At 31.3% G+C, this 21,729-nt stretch overlaps 1 protein-coding gene across 6 annotated transcripts; it reads right to left on the bottom strand.

Annotated features, from left to right (window-relative positions):
* Positions 1–903: 903 nt before the first annotated feature.
* Positions 904–17,435, bottom strand: tey (teyrha-meyrha). 6 transcript variants are annotated; one of them, XM_070651413.1, is made up of 9 exons: positions 17,357–17,435; positions 12,430–14,156; positions 12,143–12,365; positions 5,327–5,562; positions 5,089–5,265; positions 4,322–4,899; positions 3,559–3,793; positions 3,410–3,484; positions 904–2,605 (listed from the first exon to the last, which is right to left on the bottom strand). In XM_070651413.1, exons 2-9 carry the CDS (start codon positions 12,772–12,774, stop codon positions 2,528–2,530), a joined length of 1,947 nt encoding a protein of 648 aa, XP_070507514.1. In that variant the 5' UTR covers positions 12,775–14,156; positions 17,357–17,435; the 3' UTR covers positions 904–2,527. The 6 variants fall into 6 exon arrangements, 5 of the variants coding, with proteins under 5 accessions (XP_070507514.1, XP_070507506.1, XP_070507522.1 ...); XM_070651405.1 differs by lacking the exon at positions 17,357–17,435 and having other exon boundaries at positions 12,430–14,656; XM_070651421.1 differs by lacking the exon at positions 17,357–17,435 and having other exon boundaries at positions 3,559–3,781; positions 12,430–14,656.
* Between the last annotated feature and the right edge of the window lie 4,294 nt (positions 17,436–21,729).

Below are 21,729 nucleotides of genomic sequence, written 5' to 3'. Positions count from 1 at the left end.
TTCCATATAAAATTCAAGTCTACTTCTTGATCTGCTTCAGAATTGTCGATAGTAAACTTAAGTTTTCATATTCGAATCTACTTGATTATGGCATAATCGATTTATCTTGACAATTTAAAAGAGGTTTACTTCATTTTATTAAAGGATTGTTCACGATTTATCATTCAAAATTTATATTGGAATAAGCAGCAATAAGTGAACTGCTATTTAAATAAGAATTTGATATTTAAAGATCTAAAACAACATTTCACTAAATGCTTCTATTTTTGTCATCTTTGTTACAAATGTCATTTTCCTGTTTAAATGGATACAGCATATTTCCTACATATAACAAAGAACCAAAGCATTAAAGTCATTCGACTATTCCACTTAAAGCAAAAGAAATTCCAACCCATAAATTATGAGCTCAAATCTACTCAATCCCAAGTCTTTTTTTTTATACCTCATCCGATACTGTAGTTCCATATTATTAAATCTAGATATCTTGCTTAATTCCTAATAGACTCCACCTATACGTTCAACAAAGAGCATCCACACATATACGTACAATACTTTCCGCTTGCGCTATAATACGATACAGCATAAAAAAAGAGTTTTGTTGGAGTTCTTTTTTTTGTCTTCTTTCTTTCATTTTTTTCCCCATTGTTTAAGTGCGCCAGAGAGAGAAAGGCAGTGTGTAAGATAATTTTTGTGCTGCTTTTTTTTTATACTTACAGCTTTGTCTGCGTCAGTGTGAGTAAAATATTTAATGGAAAAAGTCAACGATCTTGAAAAAAGTTTTTCCTTAAAGGAAATTTCCTTTTGGGGTACAAAATGGCTACGATAGGAAAAACGAGCAGAGACTGATAAGAAATTTAATAAAGGAAAAAGTTTTTGTTTTGTTTTGTTTCCATTGAATTTATTTGTTTTTTTTCTTTATTTCTTTTTGTTCACTTTGATACATAAAATTTCTAACCTTTTTGCTTATGGGAGGCTTTATGGGAATACTTTGTCAGAATTTAGGGATCGAGTATTGTTCGACTTTTGAATTTGTTTCTGTTTAACTGTAATTTTTTGGAACAGATTGTTTTCAGCAAGTTTACAGTAATTTGTGTTTTTTGATAATCTCTAAGTTAATAGGAGTCGACGTATATTCTTGAGCTCGAAGCCGACTCAACTCCATATAAAATTTGAGTCGACTCAAATCGACAGGTCCATATAAAATTAAGGAGATTTCGAGCCTTGATATATTGTAAAAGAATGAATAACCTATGCAGTTCAATGTAGTCGCTTGGGCGTCATCATGTGATCTTTTTGATGGCAAAACTAGAAAATCCAAAAAACTGGTTTCTCAATCTGAACAAATTCAAAACACACGTTAAAACGATGTGAATATTAAAAGTTAGTGCCCTAACTGCTGATTTCAGTCCATTTTTACGACGAAAATTGAAATATGTCTTGAAAAAGACTTTGCAACAACTCCGTTAAAATGTTATCACGAAGACAGTTAATAACGCTAAATGAAAGTTGTCTTCTTGTGGCTTTCAAATGGTTGCCTCACTCAGATAGATTGCATTTTCATGTGGTCATGACGACTCCTTGAAAGAGCCTTATAAATGTGTGTTGCTTATGTACTGAATTTCAAACAATATTCTAATGTTCATCCCAGAGTGTGGCTTTCTCAAAAACGACTGTTAGTTTTTTTCAAAAAAATATTATTTGTCGTTAATATTTGAATTTATTTTGACCGCTATTTTTATTTTTCTTCGTACCGGAAATTTGTATTTTAAAATAAGTTAAGTTTGAAATGTTCGAATTTTTCGATAATCTAATGTCGAAAAACTCGAATCTGAGACGGCCACACTCTGGTTCATCCATTAGATCGAACTGTTGCCTAGATAACAGATCCAATATTAGCTTATTATGTTCCACATAGAAATACTCTGGAAACCGACGGATCATGATGAGCTTGTTTAAAAAATTCAAAAAATCTATATTACCCGAGCGACACAAATAAAGAAGACTCTTCCACAGAACTTTTGCGACTCCGCCAAACCTCTTTTATTAGCATCAAATGGAACCAGCCTTTTTTGGCTACCATATGGACGTCAAATGATGTTAATAATAAAGGTTTAGCGAAGTCTTCTTCATTTAAATCACTCGGGATGTACCCCAAATTCTGACAAAACATTTCCAAAAGAACCAACCAATCATCCTCTAATTCTGTAACATTTAATTTCCAATTTTCAATAATTCTTTTGTGGGTGCTGTTGGGGAAAAAAGCTCTTTTACAGTAATTGTTAAAGTAAAATGAGAGACTCAGAGAGAGAAAATTGTGCTAATTTTATTAATTATACTATGTACACATATTTAATGATTTTTAATTTTGTTTAATGAAATGTCTATTGCACGTTAAAACTTTTTTTTCTTCCTTCTTTATGCCTTAAAACGTACTCAATTAATCAACAGAAATCTTTTTTATGAATTAATAAAAATTAAAATTTCTTTAACTAGATCAATAATTTGTTTTGTGTGTTACGTTAAGTTATTAGTTTAAACATGATATTTTCCTAAAGTCGATATTTAATGTTGTGATTTTACATCGTGGGCATTGCTTCTCGATGTCCTGTGGATGAAAAGAAATAAAGATTAGTGTTTGAATTTCAGTTTAATAATTTTATGTAGATTAAAGACGATTTGAGCTGGCTAAAATTTGCATGGAAATTTTTTCTGCAAGTTCTTGTGAAGTATAACATTTTAAATAAATTTCATTCGGTTCTTAGCAAATGAACTCAAATTGGGTTCAAATCGTTTGAAGTTTGTATGGAATTTTTTTCTGCAGGTTCTTGTGAAGTATAACATTTCATACAAATTCTGTTTTGTTCTTAGCGAATTGTGACGAACTCAAACTGATTGATTTTGACTTCTCATTTTATGACTATAATTTTGTGAGATTTATCAGTGAGAAGACTAAGAACCATTTTAATCTGAATCACGGAAGTCTGAATGAGGGTTCTATTCTTTAATGATGTCAATAATTTGACAAAGCTAGAAACATGACTTAATATTTGAAAACCAGCAAAATTACGGTTCTGAATTGCAAAAAAGTGCCAAAAAATAAAAAAAACAGGCTTGACTCGAACCCTAGCCTTCTTCCTGGAAATTTTCTTCGAAATATGGCAAAAAATGAACAAAATTTGCACGTTCTGTGGAAAAATTGAAAATTATTCATGAGACTTGAACCCATGCGCCTCAAGTGCATTACTATGTTAGTTTGCCCTAAGCACCTATCCAATGCGCCACTAAGACAAATTTCACTACAAACAAATTTCTGCTTAACATCACTTATAAACGTTCCATATCCAACTCTAAATCACATATCATTCACACTTGATACAAATTCCCAGAAACAGTAATTCCCAATGCTTACAGAAACAGTAATCCAACAGTCTTCACAGAGATAATGACCACAGATTGTTGAGATAATGAATGTTTTACATTTTTCCTATACATTTTAAAGACATGAGACGAGAAATTAAATTAAAATTCTATCACTCAATTCCAAACTGTAATTCTAACCTTACACATGAAGCATTTATAATGCGGTGATCCCTCCAATTCGCGTATGCGAGCTTTAAGCTCTTCTAAAACCTGAGCCTTTGATGCTGGCGGCTCAATCGTCTCTGATGTACTCACATATGAGTCTGAATTTGGCGTTGTGTCGTTTGGTGTACGTATTATTGTGTGATTATTGGACTCGGTTGCGGAATCAATTTCAACTGATGATGTTGCTTCTTCTGTGCTGTTGTAAAATCTTAATTAGATTTTATTCGTTAATTTTAGGTATTTGGGGAGTTATTAGGGGTGATTTTTAAATTTTATTATTAAATTGAGGTTTGGATATACCCGGATATAGAAATTTAGCCAAAAAAGGATAGTTAAAGTAAAAAATAATATCAGGAATTCTTCAAAAGAATATAATATGTCAAACTTGTATATATGAGATTCGAACCCTCAATTTTTATTCAAAGCTGTTCACAATAAAATCATGAATTATGTTATACGACGCCTATCTTGACAATTCCTTAATTTAAAGGACCTAAACTGGACCTCAAAATAAAATCATATTCAAACCTCATTTCCTACTTAAAACCAGAATTGCAAAATAGGTGCCTGTGACAGGCAAAACCCGTACAAATTTTTGATAATTTATATAGTTTTTCCTATAAAACCCTACAAATTATCAAGAATTTGTACGGTTTTTGCTTGATACAGGTACTTGTTTTGCAACTCTGCTTAAAACCATAACATTCATGCATTCCCAAGAAATTAAATCATCTACCTTTTCTTCATTTCACGTAATCCATTCACAATCCTTTGAGCCGACGGCGGTTGTTGAAGTTGCTTCCTCTTCATCCCATTACAATCGATCTCATCATCGGTATTATCAACAATCAACTCTTCCTCATTATCACTCATTCGCTCTTGACTCTGATCACGCTCATTGTCCAATTCATATTCCACATCAATACGTTGATCGCTGCTGGTTGGCGTCACACGTGTTATTGCATTCTCATTTAGTTGTGTTGTACAATTCATGTTTAATGACATGCGACTTTTATGATCCCAATTTGTGGCGGCTCGATTAAGTGATGTTATCGTATGATGATCTTCTGGAGTTGTTTTATCAATTTTACTATGCATGATTGTATTGTTGTTATTATTGTTATTATTATTTATTACTTGATTGCTATTATTGTTATTATTTATGCTGTTATTGTTATTATTATTATTGTTACTGTTGTTGAAATGATGATTCTGTGATGTCATGTTGATAGCACCATTTGATGTCTCCTCGCCATAGCTCTCGACGTCAACCGTCTCGTCTTCATCTTGCATCTGCGAAGAATGCGAGTTTTGCTGTAAATTGAAGAAAAAAATTAACGGTCAAAAATTATTTGAATTTTTAAAATTTTATTTTTGAAATTTTAATTTCAAATGAATTTTGAAAAATCTAGTCTGAATAATGATTTCCCTCACCTTAATTCCCAACATCACCCCATATCATTTACATACTAATCAGAAGTTGAAAAGCCACAATTTACCTACCTTTCGTACACACTCTTCAATATGTTGTGCAATTTCCTCTTGCGTTCTCTGCAGACGACCGTGACAAACTGGACATGATTGACATGTCATATTTGCGTATGCCTCCTCCTCAAATTTCCTCTTACGCAATTTACCTCGCAATCGCCCTTGACGATTTACCCGAATGCGTTGAAATGTCTGTAAAATTATGACATTGAAAAATTATCAAGTTTAATTAAGGATGTATGCATGCACAAACCTCCCATCGACTAGTTCGACTTTGTAAACTGCCCTGAACAGCATGCAGCTCCATGCTGAGCGTTCGACGAATTTCTTGTCTCTCATTGTACATGTTTGGTTTAGCTAAGCGTTGGAGTTCCGATGAATAATGCTGATCCAGCTCATCAAGTGATAATTGTATGCCACAAATTGGACATGAATTGTGACCTGTTGCTGACGGCGTTGTGATTTGCATTGGCTTTTTTGGACCAATCCCTAAAAAACGACAAGATGAAAAAAAGGAATTAAAATTCACGTCAATTAAATTTTTTCCAGCTACGACAAAAAAAAACGAGGTTTTGTGCAATGAGACATAATTATTTTTTCATCAATTTTCAGACCGCTGCTGATATTGCTGGTTAGTATATGAACGAGGAGAGGACAACAAAAAAAAAAAAATATGAAATTATTGTGTGCTGTTCGCGATCCAATTAATGCATTTTTTAATATGACGCCGAACAATTGTTTTCTGTGGTTACGTGAAATACCTGAAAATTCTTTTTTCAATCTGTTCTGTTTCGGACCGAAATATGAACAACAATTGGGGATGTTGTGGTGAATTTTGTCAGGGTTTTTGTTATCGATGTGATGCTGTATTTAAGTTTATTGATTGTTTAGGATTTTTATTGAGCTGAAATGGCTCAGTAGTGGAATAATTTAGGACTTCGATATCTTATTATTTCTATACCCATCCTGAGATCACGGGTTCGAGACCCGTAAGGAGAGTTTCTTTTCATTAGTTCTTTTTCAAATCATATGCAGTTCACATGCGCATACCTCTAGACTTGATGTAGTAATGTCAACATAAGAGTGGTTCCCGATCCTAACCGCAGATCATCTGAGTGCAGAGGTCTGGTATACCCTCATTTGCCAAACAATAATTAGCAGAGAATAGTCCGTTATTAAAGAATTTTGCCAAAAAAATGGAGGGAAGGGGTTGACCCTCAAACACCAACCCTACCCCTGCCTCCTTCTTGAATACTCTGAACGTCCATCGCACTTAGCCATGCTTGGCTTTGAAAATTAGCAGACATAAGCTAAAGAGAAAGCCCTATTTGCACATCAATGACATAGGCAGTCTGTAGAGACTTTGGGATGGTACTACAGATCATCGATCACAGTGCAAACTTTGCTATAAGCTATTATATTCAATACTAGCCACAATCTAAGATAGATCATTTAACACAATTGATCTGTACCATCAACGAAGTAATTAAGGAATATTCTCTATGAACCCTATGCCAAGAGCTACTTTAAGTTGGACAGCATGCTGCAGCATGACCCATTTCCACCAAAAACTCTGACAAAATTCTCTTAACGGAAAGATTATTACATCCCGAAAATAAAAAAAAATTGAAAATTCATCGAGCTCAGCAAATAGTTATGCACAACTTATGGTATGTATGTACATTCTCGTGTGTGTATTCACTCAACCCTTTCTTTACATTTATGATACTTCACATTCATAAATTTTTATTATTGTAATCCTTTACTCAAATATTGAAATAAAAGTACTGTTTCTTTCTCTACTTTTTTATTGCACTTTGTGTTTTTGTTACTGTAAAATTTATTTTTTGAGGGCAATTTGGTTGGATCGGATGTGAGGTAGATTACAGTTATAGGTAGATTGTCTGGGGAAAATTAGTCTAAAATGAGTTTAGTTGAATTAAATTTGAAAAAAAAAAAATATTTCAAAGGCTACTTCGTAAAGAATAATATTTTAGTCAATTTGAGTTTCGAACTCGCGCACGTATTGAAATTTTAACTTTTTAATTTGAATTAAGTGAATTTTATGTGATAAAAATTTATTTTAAATTTTCAATTCAGGTAATTGAATTTTGCACGCAAAATCCAGGACGAAGTTCGAAAATCAAGAAAAAAAATCCAGAAATGCCAATAAAATTTTGCATCTCCAACATTCAAACAAAAATAAATAATTTTACATCTACGACTTCAATTACTCATTCATTTCAACATTCTTAAAGTAAGACGTCCACATTCTTTTCACAAATCATCGCAGCAATAAAAAAAGTAAAGTAAAGAAAGACGTAAAAGAAGAAGAAAAGAAAAAAAAGTTTGTGTAAATGTAACAGATTTTTTATGGCGCTTTATGATCCAATTTCCTAATCTTTTTCGGACACACAAAAAAGGAAGAAAAGCAAGTGAGTGAGATGGATAGATGGTGATACTTTTATGAGGTTAATGTTCCTTAAAAAGGGTACAAAAAAACTAAATGGTTTTTTCTTCTTTCTTAAAGATGAGCTGAAGAATGAAGCGTTTATAACTGTGAACAATGAATCATGAACCTAATAAATGTTATGGATTTGGATGTGTGGATGACGAGGGGAAGCTAGCTGGGGAAATTGAAATTTTAGAAATTATAAATTTCCAAATTTTTTTAAATTTTTCAAAATCTATAATTTTTTTATTTTAACCTTTAATTTTGATTGAAAATTTTGAACTTTTTGAATTTTCAATTTCCAAGTTTTAAGTTATCAAATTTTCAAATTTTTGAATTCTAAATTCTCAAATTTTAGGAATTTAAATTTTTACTTTTTTAAAATTTCAACATTTTTAAATTTGAAATTTTTTTCAAACTTTCAATTTTTTTTAAAATTTAAATTTTCAAAACTTTTTAATTTTCAAATTTTTGAATTCTAAATTCTCAAAGTTTAGGAATTTAAATTTTTTCTTTTTTAAAATTTTTAAAATTTCAACTTTTTTAAATTTGAAATTTTTTTCAAACTTTTAGTTTTTTTTAAATGTAAATTTTCAAAACTTTTTAATTTTAAATTTTCATTTGTTTGAAACCTTTTGAATTTTAAATTTTCAAATTTTAGGTTTTCAATTTTTTTCAAACATTTTTTTTAAATTTTTTTGAATTTTAAGTTTTCAAACTTTCATATTCTTCGAATTTTAAAATTTCAATTCTCTAAATTTTAATTTTTTTTTATTTTTCAATTTTCAAATTTATTAAATTTTAAAATTTCAAATTTTCAAGTTTATAAATTTTAAATTTTGAAAACAGAAAAAATATCAAAATTCATAAATCTACAAATAATCATTTCAAAGCCATCAACCCCTTTTACAATCCAGTCACAAAAAGCAGGGCAATATGATGTATTTAAATTCCTTTTTAGTCTGTAAAAAAAAATATTTTTAGAAGCCTTTTAGTGATCATAAATTGCGCAATAAATGTTTCGTTAATACACACAGTAAAATTTTTTAGGAGATTATTTGATGATTTATGTCCCTGTCAATATCCCAAAAAAAGAACTATTCACTCCGTTATTGTCTCTTGTATCGAAAAAGTCATTGTCTGATAAACTTAACAAAAGGAACAATCCAGACGGACAGTGAATTAAGTTGTTGTAAAATTTCAATTTAAAAATCTTTCAATTCTTGACTCATCACAAAAAATTTTGATTTTTATGATCTGCATCACTAATAAAATCTTTTATTTTTTTCGTGTATATCCCAACGTGTAGCATATCCAACGTAAAAAACACGGCGTTGAATTTGAAAAGAATCACGAACATTTAATAATTTTTATCAAATTACACTTTCATATCACGTAACTAGCCAAAAAGTGGCAGGATGTTAAAGTCAGGATGAATGGAGAAAATCATATGAAAAATTTATATCCACCACCAAATGTTTCGCGGTTTTTTACCGAGCATCCTCGTGTAGGCTACAAAAATCGATGATTACAATTTAATATGTTATTTTATGGGTAAGTGTACATGAGAGTTTAGATGTGTCGTTATAGAATTGAAATTTTGAAGTGATTGAGGTGTATGCAAAAGGTTAAATGATGTTCTTTTGTTGATATAGGCTGAATAAAAGTGGAACATTAGTAGGAAATGAATGGGGAATTATTTTGAGTAGTTAATAAAATGTGCATGCAAAACAATCAATCTTGCCTTAAATTAAGATCTTCTTGAATATTATATAATGTATACCACTGATTAATGTATAGCAATTCAGCTGTGATTAAGACAAAATCATTGATTTTATGGCGTAATTCAATTAAAAAAATAAAACTTGCTTAATTCAATTTTAACATTTAAAAATTCTAAGAAAATCTAAAAGAATCCTTAATTTAGATGCTTTATTAGACATAATTTTGATTACACTTCCTATCCTTTCCTTCTTAAAATACAAATTTGATTATTTCGGATTAAAAATCTAAAAATGGCATATTTAACGGTCATTGAAAATTCAAATTTTATTTCGTCAAATTTATCAAAACTTCGAGCCAACAAACAAAAAAAGCATTTTAAATCATTTTTAATGATTTTTAGAAATTTTTAATTAATTGAAAGTTAAGCTAGAATAAGACCAAACTAGACTAAACTAGAATACTCAATAATAGAAATTAAGACCCAGTAATCTAAGGTTAGGTCAAGTTAGGTCTAAAGCAGTAGTGGGCAACCTAAGCGTTTCAGAATATTCCAGGTATTTCGCAAAAATGTACCAAAAACTCTTAAAAATACGATTTTTCTTTAAAAATTCTCAGATTTGATCTGGAAAATTTCTAGTCCTGAGATGCGTTGTGACAATAACAAAGCTTGCATATGTCTTGTCTAAGGAATTGAAGAGGTAAGTTTTCAATTTCAATCATAAGCAAAGTGAGAAATTTTCAACTTTTTGTGCTTAAAATCTTTTCAGAATTGTTGAAATTAAGATTCAAAAAGCTTCAAAATACCGATTCCATTTTTTTATTATAACTTTTAAAATGCGATCAACCCACATTTCCTTTTAACCCAATTTATCATAAAAATAATTTCAACTGTAATTAAATTACAATTCTTTAATTAAATTTGAATTTAAATAAAACTCCCATAAAAGTAATTAAATTACATTATTCCAGTAGCACGAGTTCTCAAAAAACTCATACAATTCATAATATAAACAACTTAACTTGTAATTTAAATAGATCCATGTCATAATTTATAGATTCATCTCTTAAAATGTGTAAACAAATCCCATAGACATGAAAATAAAAAGATTTTCAAAAATGATAATTATTTAAGTGGATATGAAGTCTAAACAATGAAAATATAAAAGAAATTTGTTTATTGTATGAAAAAAATATTAAAAATTAAATAATAATCATCTCCTCCTCAGAACGTTTCATCTATTTTCGGCACATACAAGTGTGAGCACTTAAGAGGAGAACCACGACAAAGAAGAAGAAAATATGATTTAGATAGCTGTATGAATGGCACTAGGAAGATTCACGCAATATGTTGCCACACTGTTTACATCATCACTCATAAGTCTCTCAATATAAATTATATAGGCAGTAAAAAAAAGAAGGAAGGAAAAAGGTTTGTAATGTGAGGGTGAAATAGAGATAGAGATGTGCATGTCTAATATTTATGAGGAGCAATTTTTTTTTGGCAATGAAAATTATGTGCTTAAGATGATCAGTTTGTTTCAACAAGTTTATTGAATTTTAATCGTATTGAAGTTGATGAGTGATTCACTAGATAAGTTGGTGTCATATAATGTCCACTAAATTGTGAATTTTAATTCAGATTAAAATACATCCCTTAAAATATAGACTGTGCTAATGAGTATGGTCACCAAATGAGCACATTATACCAATTGAGTACGATCATTCATAATAGCATGTTCTTTATCTGTTCAAGTTGCCTATGAGCAGACGATGTCTATATATCCATAACTTTTATAAATCGAGGTTAATCCAAGCTCTGCACCAGGGTAAAGTATCGATACCGATATTATGCCCGAATGAACGAAAGACCATTGGAACTAGTCATTGATTAACTTGCCTTTAATTTGTTATAACGTGTTTTTGTCCTTTTGGGATAAAGACATTATTGGACTGATCAAAATCAGCGATTGAGGCAAATTTAGGAATTATCTGAAAGAAGTCATGAATCCCAATTGATTTGTATAATTCATAACGACATTACTGTTTGATAATAATTGAGGAATTGATCTCTTAAGGGAATCGAGCCAACTCCTTCATATATATGTACCTAAATGGTCATAGGCTCATTTTACCATTTGACAATTGATGACAAATTCGACATTACATTGACTTAATCATATAGAAAAATTGATATATTGTCCCCATGGCACTAAGACGGGAGTTAACTAAGTATCAGTTTACCAAATAACGGCAGCTTTGCAAAACGAACAAATTTGCCATCTCGGAGACATAATGACCACATTTCAATGCTTGAGGATCAGGAATTTGCTAAAAATCTCAGATCCTATGATTAAGTCAAATCATATACTCTCCATAACTGCGTCATTCATACTCTAAAATCACTACATTATCTAAAACATCCATATTTTAGCCTGCCCCTATCTTCCCATCTCATCATCAACAACAACAAAAACTTTTATAAACACAAATAAATCGGAAGAGATGTAGGAACATAGCACGAAGAGATGCACATTTTAAACTAATTTTTTGGTTAGTGTTGTAAACTTTTTTAGGATTTAGCAACAATAAAACACACTAAAAAGTCCTTTCATCGGTTGCCGAACAAGAACATTTACTCAGTCTTGTTACTTAAATGATTTTATGACCTTCCGCCTGAACACACATGACGATATGTACATACTAAAAGTTCTAAAATAATTTTATGTTGTCCATATCATCTCGACGAGATTTTTTCGTGTGTGCCTTTTCAGTCCATTGAGATTTTTTTTTATTTCTCATAAATGTGTTAAATGAATTTCCATTAAGGAATGGCACGAAATTTTCTATATTCGGCATGTTTAAGAACATTAAAATTAAAAGATATTTACTCACTTCGAAAGCCAGGTGTCTCGGGACTACGAGATGGACTACAAATTCTATCACGATCACCTTCCTCGCTCGTATGTCCCTCCATTGATTCATCCTTTGCTGGTGGTGATAATGAGGCACACGCTGGACTTGATGAATCGGTACGAAATGATTCACTACCACCGCCGCCTCCTGTACTTGTCGAATTATTTCCCGAGCCAAATAATAAGCCCTTAAATTTGGAGAACTTTTAATAATTAGATTTAGTCTGCCTGGAAACATTCATTGTCGTTGACTTTTAGAATACTCACTTGATCAAGACCAAAACCTAAACATTTTGGTGGTTGAAAGGCAGACGGAAGGGAAATGTTTGATGGAAATGGCTTAACAAATGCACCGCCACTACCAAATGGACTAGATGCTGATGATACAGCTGGATTTAAATGTTGATGTAAAAAGTGCGGTTGAAAGCCATGCAATAAATGTGTACCGTAACTGCTCACTAATGATAAATGATGCAAATCTTTGGCATCTTGTAATTGTGAATGAAATGGTCTTTGTAATCGGAGTGCATCACTTAATCCATTTGCGGCTTGTGAAAATACAACGAGGGCTGGGGATGAGAGATGTGATGATCCGAAATTTGAATTGTCCATGACTTGATTTTAATTTGTTTTTTTGGTTTGATTTGATGACTTTTAATAGATTTTTTGGGAATCTAGGAGTTTTATGTCATTGTCTGAAGTTGTTCAGGATCTCTAGATTGATTTGAAGTTTGTTCTTTTGATTATCAAGTTGAGTTTGATTGATTGTTCTTTAGATTAGCAAATTGTGCTTCTAAAGTTTGATATTGTTGCTATTAAGACGGATTTTGACTGTTTTAAGATTTTTTCTCGAAGGTGAGCTTCTGAAGTTCCGTTATGTTGCTTTTAGAGATAATCTCAACTATTTAAAGATTTCTTCTACAGCTTCCTAACTTTAAGTTAGCTTCAAAACTAAGTTAATCTTGACGATTTAAGGAGCTTTTTTTGTAGTTTGAACTTCTGAACCTTAATTTGGTTGCTTCTGAACCTTAATTTAGTAGCTTCTGAACCTTGATGATTTAAAAATTCTTTCTAAAATTCAAGTTGACTTTTTACTTCCGCGTTGAACAAGGAAGATACTTTTTAAATGATGTTTTGATCTTCTTGGATGTTAAGAGTAAAAATCTTCAAATGTTTGTAAATTTTTAGGTTGACTTTATGTTCTTTTTGGTTGACTGAATCTGATTCTATATTCAAAGTCAGTAATATATTCTCAATTTCCCGTATTTTTAACAGTATTTTCTCAACTTCACGTACTTTTAAAAGTATTTTCTCAACTTAAGCTTACTTGATCAATTCAACTTCACGATTTTTTTTTTCAATTTTAATTAACTTGATCAATTAGATTCCTTATAAGCATTCGTAAAAATGTTGTTTCCTCAATTCACTTAACGTTTCAAATGCGGCAGTTTGACTGAAGTTTAAATTAAACTGTAGATTGAATTAATTTGATTATTCAAGACAGATTTACTGCTGAATAAACAAGAATTTTTGCTATTTTAATAAATCCTTGCTTAATTTTTGACAATTTGCATTTAGATTTGCAAATTAGATTGATTTGTCTTTAACTGTTGCTGAGTTTGACATGAGTTTGATTAAGGAAACTCAATTTATTTATGATTTGGATCCTTATAATTCACTTTTAATCGTTATATTTGTTTATTTAGTCAGTTGACAATTCTGAATTCAATTTTGAAATTCAGGAAACCTTTAATTGTTAATTTTAGTTCAGATATTGATGATTTGCAGGACGTAATTATGCACTTTTGAAGAATTTGCTTCTAAATTTTAACAAATCGCGTATTTTTTAGAAATTATTTCACTTTTCAATTAATTTCAATTGATTTCTTTCAATTTTGTATTTTTGCAGCTTGTACAGTAGAGTTTGAACTGTAAATCTCATTCCTATTTATTCAGAAATTCCTTTCAAAAATCCTCCAATTAATTTCACTTTACTAAAATTCATAATTAACTTCCTTTTGAATTTATAATTCAAAAACTAAGGTATTCTATATAGTTAATACAATATCACATGAAATCCACACACAACATGAAGATTAATTAACTACAACTGACACTACTAATCATAATTCTTTATATGAATTCCATTTCCATAATTCACATGTATTCTATCCTTTATACTCTTATTTTTTTTTGACAATATAAAAAATTGTTCCACTTCACTAAAAAACCTTCGTACAATAATGAAGGCAGTAGCAGTTGCAAAAACAAAAAAATAAGCACACGATATGAACCTTCAAGAAATGTGTCTTTAGCACGAAGTCACTTCATCCAATGCCAGTCGCGGACTATGTTTAATCACCATAAACACAATAAAAAAAAAGTTGATTTTTTTTGCTCATTTGATAAAAAGAAGAAAAAAAAAATTTGCAAAGAATATAAAAAAGTACTTCGTGTAGTTCGAGTGAGAGAGGCACAAAAAAAGGTGCGGAACGTCTAGTTATATCCAATACCGAAAATATACTGATTTCAATCTATTTTTTATTCACTTCACTTCGTTACACAACTAATTTATCCCCTTTTTCGGTTGTGTATTTAACAACTACATACAGAACTCCCAGTTGCTGCTTTTTTTTTTGTTGTTTCGGGTAGTTGCCGTCTCACTCTGATGCATGACTGTACTACTCACAGTGAAACATCATAAAAAATTATTCTCTTCTTTTTCACTCCTTTTGTGTCTGTGTATTGTATATAGTAAGCGCAAGCGGAAAGCACTGCTTTTTCTTTTCTCTGCCGTACACATGCCGAGGTAGAGAGGTGGAGTCTATTAGGAATTAAGCAAGCTAGATTTAATAACACACAAAAACTGGCAAGCAGTAGCAGTATCGGACAAAGTTAAAAGTCTAGGAGTTGAGTTGAGTTGATCTCACAATTTATCATATTATATTTCTATACTTTAAGTGTACTCATCGGACTGACTGACTTCTTATTCGCATATATAGTTGTATTGTTATATCTCTTTTTTTTTGGGTTGGGTTGTGTGTCTTTTTCTTTTAAATACAAACACATGAAGGAAGTTCCAACTAAACATAATAAAAATTATACTACACAATATTTAATCAAGTTGAAGTGATTCGACGGACTTTAACTCAAAGTAGTTGTGTTGCTAATTTATTGAGTTTTCTCGTCTTTTTTTTTTTTGTTCTTCTCGAAACTAAATATTCTTGTTGTTTTCTACTTGATACTTAGTAGGAATAATATGGTTTATATAATATGTAATAAAATAATGTGTAGAATAAACTATGGAAAAATGGCTGACTGATCGGGAATTTGTTGAATTTTTGTGCTGGATTTTTGGATTTTATAAAGGATCTTTGGATGAAAATTTACTAAAATACCAAAAAAAAAAAAAAATAATTTTTAATTTCGTGCAAAAAACCCTTTTCTAATAGATTCAGTATCTTAAAGTAATCAAGATTTGATGGGATTTGAACCCAATTCTTCGGCATATATTTCAAAGAGTTACTGTTTTGTATGAAATTAAAGTTAAAAATTTGTAAAACACAATAAACACGAGCGACATAAATGATAAAAGATTTTTACGACCTCCTTAATGTTTAATCAGAGAATCTTTTTTTCGAAGTGCATCGGTGACATAATTTAAGGTTAAGTACTTCAGTATTCAGTTATTGTGATATGATCATGATTTCTTACTTACTTCCTTGGCTGGGGCACACGGGGGCCCATATCCGCGTTTAAAGAACGTCTGTAGACAGCTCTATCTTTCGATAGCTTCTGCCAATGTTATGAGTTCGAGACAAGAGAAATTCTTTGCTTGTCCTTTTTCGAATCATTTATAGTGGAATTGAGGCTGTGTTCCTTTTGTAACCTATAGGTAGTAAGTCATGAAAGAAGTGGTTATAATCCAACTATAAATTGGAGATCTACCGAGTTTCAAAAAATATCGGGACACAATAAGAAAAAATCGGGAAATTTCTCAGTTTGGCTTTGTCAGGTTATAGTAGAGAAAAGAACACTTGCGTCTCGGCATAAATACAGCAGATGATCCGCCCTAACTATAAACTGTAGGTCTCCTAAGTGTAGAGGTCAGGATTACCCTCATTAGCTTAACTACTAAGTTAAACAACTACTAGCCGTGCCCTTGCTATTCATAGCCTCTTTTGTAAACAACAAATGACTGCCTAATTCATCTTATAGGAGTAGTGTAAGAGCTTATTTCATTATTGGTGCTCGAAATAGAATCAGAATCACCAACTGACTCAATTAAGGATACCTAATCTAGCCAAAAATACAACTGCTTAAATTTCTAAAGCTATTTTCGTTCCGATCACTCAATTCAGCCATCAAAAAGTTTCAATTATGGACTCAACTCTCCCAAGTAAAAATATCAAAATTATTTTGGCACCAATCCCAATCAAAAATCTGTTAATTACCCACGAAAACATTCCTTCATACAAAGTTTCAACATCATTATTAAGCATCAAAAGTTACGACCTGATCAAATGATCGCAAACAAGCCATTTACTACATTTTTCTTCGCTGTATCTCACTTTAAAGTTCAAATATAAAGGAAAAAACTTGGCTGCTAACTTGAGATTGTCGACAGCTACCGCAAAATTTATTGTTGCGCTAATTTTACTTAATAAATTTTAATTTTTTAACTTCTAAAATGTGAAATTTTTGTTGAAAGAAATTTAACAAAAAACAAAGTGTTTGGCAAAGTCAGCTAGAAATACTTTTTTTTTGTGTATCAGATGCTGAAATTTAAGAGCTGAAAAAATATTTTTATTGAAGTGAGTTGTGAAAAAAATAATAAAATTGATCATGACTCAGTGATTTTAATAGAAATAAAATTGAAATTGTAATAAAATTGTGTGTTTTAAGTAAGAAGTGTGTTTTTTCGGTGGAATTGATGATTTAGAATAAAAAATGAATTTTTAAAAATAAAAAAATAAATCAATTTTTATTTAGTTTGTTAAAAAGCTTTTGTTTGAAGGCGTTTATGATGGTTTTAGGGAAAAAAAACTACAAAAAAGCTAAACTGACGTGTATTTGCCAAATTATTCCAATTTTAGGATTTGAACCTTAAAACTTTTTTAAAATCTATAGAACAGATTCTTTATAACTCTTATTCTCTAGAATGTTTTTGTTTAAAATAGTATTAGTTATTTACTTGCTTTGCTGGTTTTCCAGATCAGCTTTGATCCATGGATTCTCTTAGTTTCTGTCTGAAACTGGCTTCATCCCAAGCCAGTTGCCTATTGCCAATAAACAATCCATTGTTAATATTACAAGATAAATGGTATTAGATGTAAATTAATTCCGTCACTATTTGGCAGATCTGTTATGACCTTTTATACTTAGCTTTGGCTTGAAGCTAGGTTTATTAATGTCTACAGCTTCGCAATCCCAGGACCATCCCAGTCCTAACATAAGTGCATGTGATCAACGAGCATCTTACGGTATTAATTAGAATACTCTCTACAAATATTTTGTACAGTAATATGCTCATTGTACGGAAACTTGCTACCAGGGGAAATTTTATTAATTAAGGTATACAAAGCTGACTTTCTGGACATTAAAAGAGCACGTGGACGTCCAAAGAACTCTTGTAAGGAAGCCGTCGATAGAGAAAGTATTGCGCTTGGTATCGCAAATTTTTTTTTTTCAGCGATAGAGTCAGCTCTAGGCAACTCCTGTGGGAGGTCATGGATCACAATTGAACAAGCGAAGTATGTAAATACGGAAACTAGTAAGCATTTAAATTGAGACCAGGCCGGAATTGAGCTTATACTAGTATCTTAGGTTAGTATGGTCACCATGGCACCGTTATGTTGCGTAGATCATGCTGTTTAAGTTCTCAATTCAGAGTGGAATCCTATATCCGACGACAAAAATAATTGAATAGTTAAATGAATAGTGAAATTTATTAAAATTTATAAAAAGACTAAAAGTTTATCTCAACAAATTCAACAACCTACTTAATGACCTAAAAAGTGTTAATTTATCCACAAAATGCTTAATAACAGCAAACAATCACAGACATTTTACATTTAAATTTTCAAATAAATTAACGACAAAATAGAGTTAAAGATCACTAAATGAATATTTTATTCACTTCAAAATGAGCATCAACAGACACACACACAAAAACTATTCATCGAGTGCCATAAAGAACTAAGTGTAAAAAATTGAGCCAATGAATGCTGAACAACATACATAAATTTATGTAAATTTTCTTTTATTATGTGCGCTTTTTCGAAAAAATAAAAAAAGAAGTTAAAAATAACCGAAGTATATGAAATGAATTATAAGATGCATGATACACCAAACCACACCTCCAGCTATAATTTTTCCTTCCATTTATCAAGCAGACATCAAGCAAGTTAATAGTTTTTTTTTAATACATTTGAATGAGACAAGCATAAAAAAAGTTGCTAATGGAAGTTTTGTGCATTGAAGCATGAAAAAATATGGAAATGAGTTGGTTGAATGCACTAATGAAATATGAATATGGTTGGCATCTGAAACGAGTTTCGTTTGCCATCATACTGATGGCTGATAAGAAGTTGAAAGCCCAATAAAGTAATGTGACTTCTCTTGTTTTGGATTCTCGATTCTCGATCATGCATAATTGTTAATATCATAACAAATACTGCCTTTTTAACGCATTTTTGAATAGAAAGGCTGCTTAATAATACACATTGTTTGGTTACCTGGTTAGTTGGTTGGTTGGCTGGCAGATTATCTGGCTAGTTGTCTACCTGGCTGGTTGAATACCTGGTTTGTTAGTAGCCTGGCTGGTTGATTGCTTGGTTGGTTGATTACCCGGGTTGTTGCTTGCTTGATTGATTGGTTGCTTGACTGGTTGATTGGTTGACTGGCTGGTTGGTTGACTGGCTGGTTGGTTGCCAACCAACACCTGGTTGTTTCCAAATACCTCAGCGGTAATAAAATTATACTTACTTACTTACTTATCGTTTAGCTGGTTGATAGCCTGAATGGTTGGTTGGTTAGTTGGTTGCCTGGCTGGTTAAGTAGGTGACTTGCTTGCTGTATAAAGAACAAAATCTCGACAACAAGACGTCATTGAAACCTTTAGTTTGAAGAATTAGCTCTGTGCTGTCGAGTTATTCCGTTATCGATTGTTCTATAGACACAAAACCAAGTTTATATTCATTAATTATTGATTTTTTCGTTCCACACGCAAAAAACCAACAAAAAACGTGTTTTTAAAGCGTTACTTTCAATAAATTAGAATTTTTTGAAATCGTTAGGAAATTTGAATTTCAAAAAACCGTTAAGTCATAATATTCTTTAATTCTTAAGGGAATGGACTTGGATCCTGTTCTATGGGTTTTTAAGTAACTTAGATTCTACTGGATCTTGGTTTACAGTCTGGGATAGTGACTTAGAGTTTACCAGATCATGCTGAAGTGTCCTAACAGAGTACAAGCTATGGGTGCTCACAAGCGTGCTCTTAGCTTACTCTGCTCTTGTTAGCTTGGTCTTAGGGTTAGCTTGGATAGTAGTTTAGCATTCAAATTCTGATCGCAAGGACAAAAATGCACTGAAACTGCTCAATAAGATCGAGAACCTTTTTTTAATTTTTTTACTATAGTAGATCATTGAACTGCCATAAATCATTGTAAGTCAACAAAAAATCTCTGTCTTGTCACTAAATTTTTGTACTTTTGAACAAAAAAATACGTAAAAAATTATTATCTGTGTCGGTAAACATCAATTTCATGCTACGACTGGAGAGATTCCTGTATTTTCATATTTTTTTTGGCAAACAATGAGCATTAAACAGTAAAATGTAAGTAACCGGAACAAATTTCATTATGCTCGTATGCCTCGTTCCATCCCCTTGTTTCGTATTGTTATGTCTATTTATCTCTCGATGAAAGCCAACAATTCATTGAGACAAATTTGATGATCACTTTTTTGCGGCAAATGCCTATGTGACAATTAAAATGCAGTACTGCTGAAAAAATATCCCAGGTGCTCTCTTTATGTCTCATAATATGATCATTGATGCTAATACTTACTATTGACTTTTTTTCATGTTGTTGTTTGTATTTCGAGTGTGAAATTTATGTTTATTGAATTTTCTCTGCTTCTTTTTCCTTTATTCTGTGATGCTGTTGCCTTTTTGAATTTTGTACTTTACAGATTTGAATCAGTTCAATGACAAATGTAGGGATGACATCGTGTTATTTCTTGTTATTTGCAGCCTAATTTTCATGGTTAGCTATTGTTGTTGTGATTCATGAGATGATGCGTAAAATGAAATATTAATGAAATGAAATAGAAGAAGGAATGATTGTGGTTTGGTTTGGATGCTTTTGAGAAGATGACTTTTTCAGATTCAATGGTCGGTTGTTATTATTTTGAGATTTTTGGAAAGCTAGTAACTTGAATCTTGAAAAATTAATCAATCCTTAAATCCTTCAAATAATTTCAGTTAAATTTTAAGATTTTTCTCCGTTTTTTGGCAGCAAATTCATTACATCTGCTCTGACGGTATAGCACATTACCATCTCTGAATGTAGACAGAAGCTAATTGAATATAAATCAGGTCTAAGAATATGTGTACTTAAATTATGTAAATGTCACCTTCTGCTTCGATTTAGATTAATTACAGTAAAAGTCCTAAACGATGAATTTGCAGCTCTTGTACCTAACTTTCTTATCCTAACTACATAATGCATGATCTATTCTTAAACGTACATTGCCTCCTGATCGGCATTCATTCAATGCTACTGAAATGTTGACATCAAAGCAATACAGTTAGTGCTGAGTGACGAATACGATAGATTTGGATGTAATAAGCCACCAAGTGACCGTTACTTTTCACTAAGTATATTGTCGTCTCAAAGCAACATTTTTAGCTACACTTTTCTAAATTCTTACTTAAATTCTTATAATACTAAGAGGAAAAGTCTACGGAACGAAGAAACTGAAGTATCAAATCTTGTGAACAATCATTAGTCTAATGGTAAGATTCAAACACGGGAATTACAAATTCATCAACATTTTCTATGAATTGTTGCTTGCTAATTTAGCTATCAAGACACTTTGAATTTCTAAGATAAATTTCTAATAACCTTTGTTACTTTTAAAGTTGCTACATCTTAAAACATATTGAAATGTTGCCACCACTGCAACGAGGTGGGAGTATACTTAAAGCCAAGTGGCTGCCAATTGGCAAATCCGGTTGTTTTCGCCAAGTGGCAGCCACTTTGCTTTAAGTATTCTGCCACCTCGTCGCAGTGGTGGCAACATTTCAATATGTGCCGATCAAGAGATGTACCAATTTATCAAAATAAGTGTGAACTTAGAAAATTCTAATGATGTGACTCTACCGCATGGTAACATACCAGTACCTGAGAAACAGTTCCAACTTGAGTCTAAATTGATAATTTGTGAACCAAAGATTTTTAATCAATCGAATTTTTTTGATATTTTTGGAATAAATCTCAATATTCTTTAAATTGAAGTATCAAGATACTCAACCCTTCCAGAACTTCATCCCATAAATTT

The sequence above is a fragment of the Chironomus tepperi genome, unplaced genomic scaffold (genome assembly GCF_022539635.2).
Source record: "Chironomus tepperi strain 1889 unplaced genomic scaffold, CSIRO-AGI_Ctep_v1 contig_37, whole genome shotgun sequence".
Taxonomy (NCBI): Eukaryota; Metazoa; Arthropoda; class Insecta; order Diptera; family Chironomidae; genus Chironomus; species Chironomus tepperi.
This window is presented reverse-complemented; position numbering and strand designations above follow the sequence as displayed.

Excerpts from the sequence above, each read along its gene's own strand:
- tey (XM_070651413.1), bottom strand. The coding sequence starts at position 12,774 with ATGGACAATTCAAATTTCGGATCATCACATCTCTCATCCCCAGCCCTC. Across the intron at positions 12,366-12,429 it reads TAGGTTTTGGTCTTGATCAA|TTCTCCAAATTTAAGGGCTT; the intron begins GTGAGTATTCTA and ends AATTATTAAAAG. Across the intron at positions 3,485-3,558 it reads ATAAATGCTTCATGTGTAAG|GAAAAATGTAAAACATTCAT; the intron begins GTTAGAATTACA and ends TAAAATGTATAG.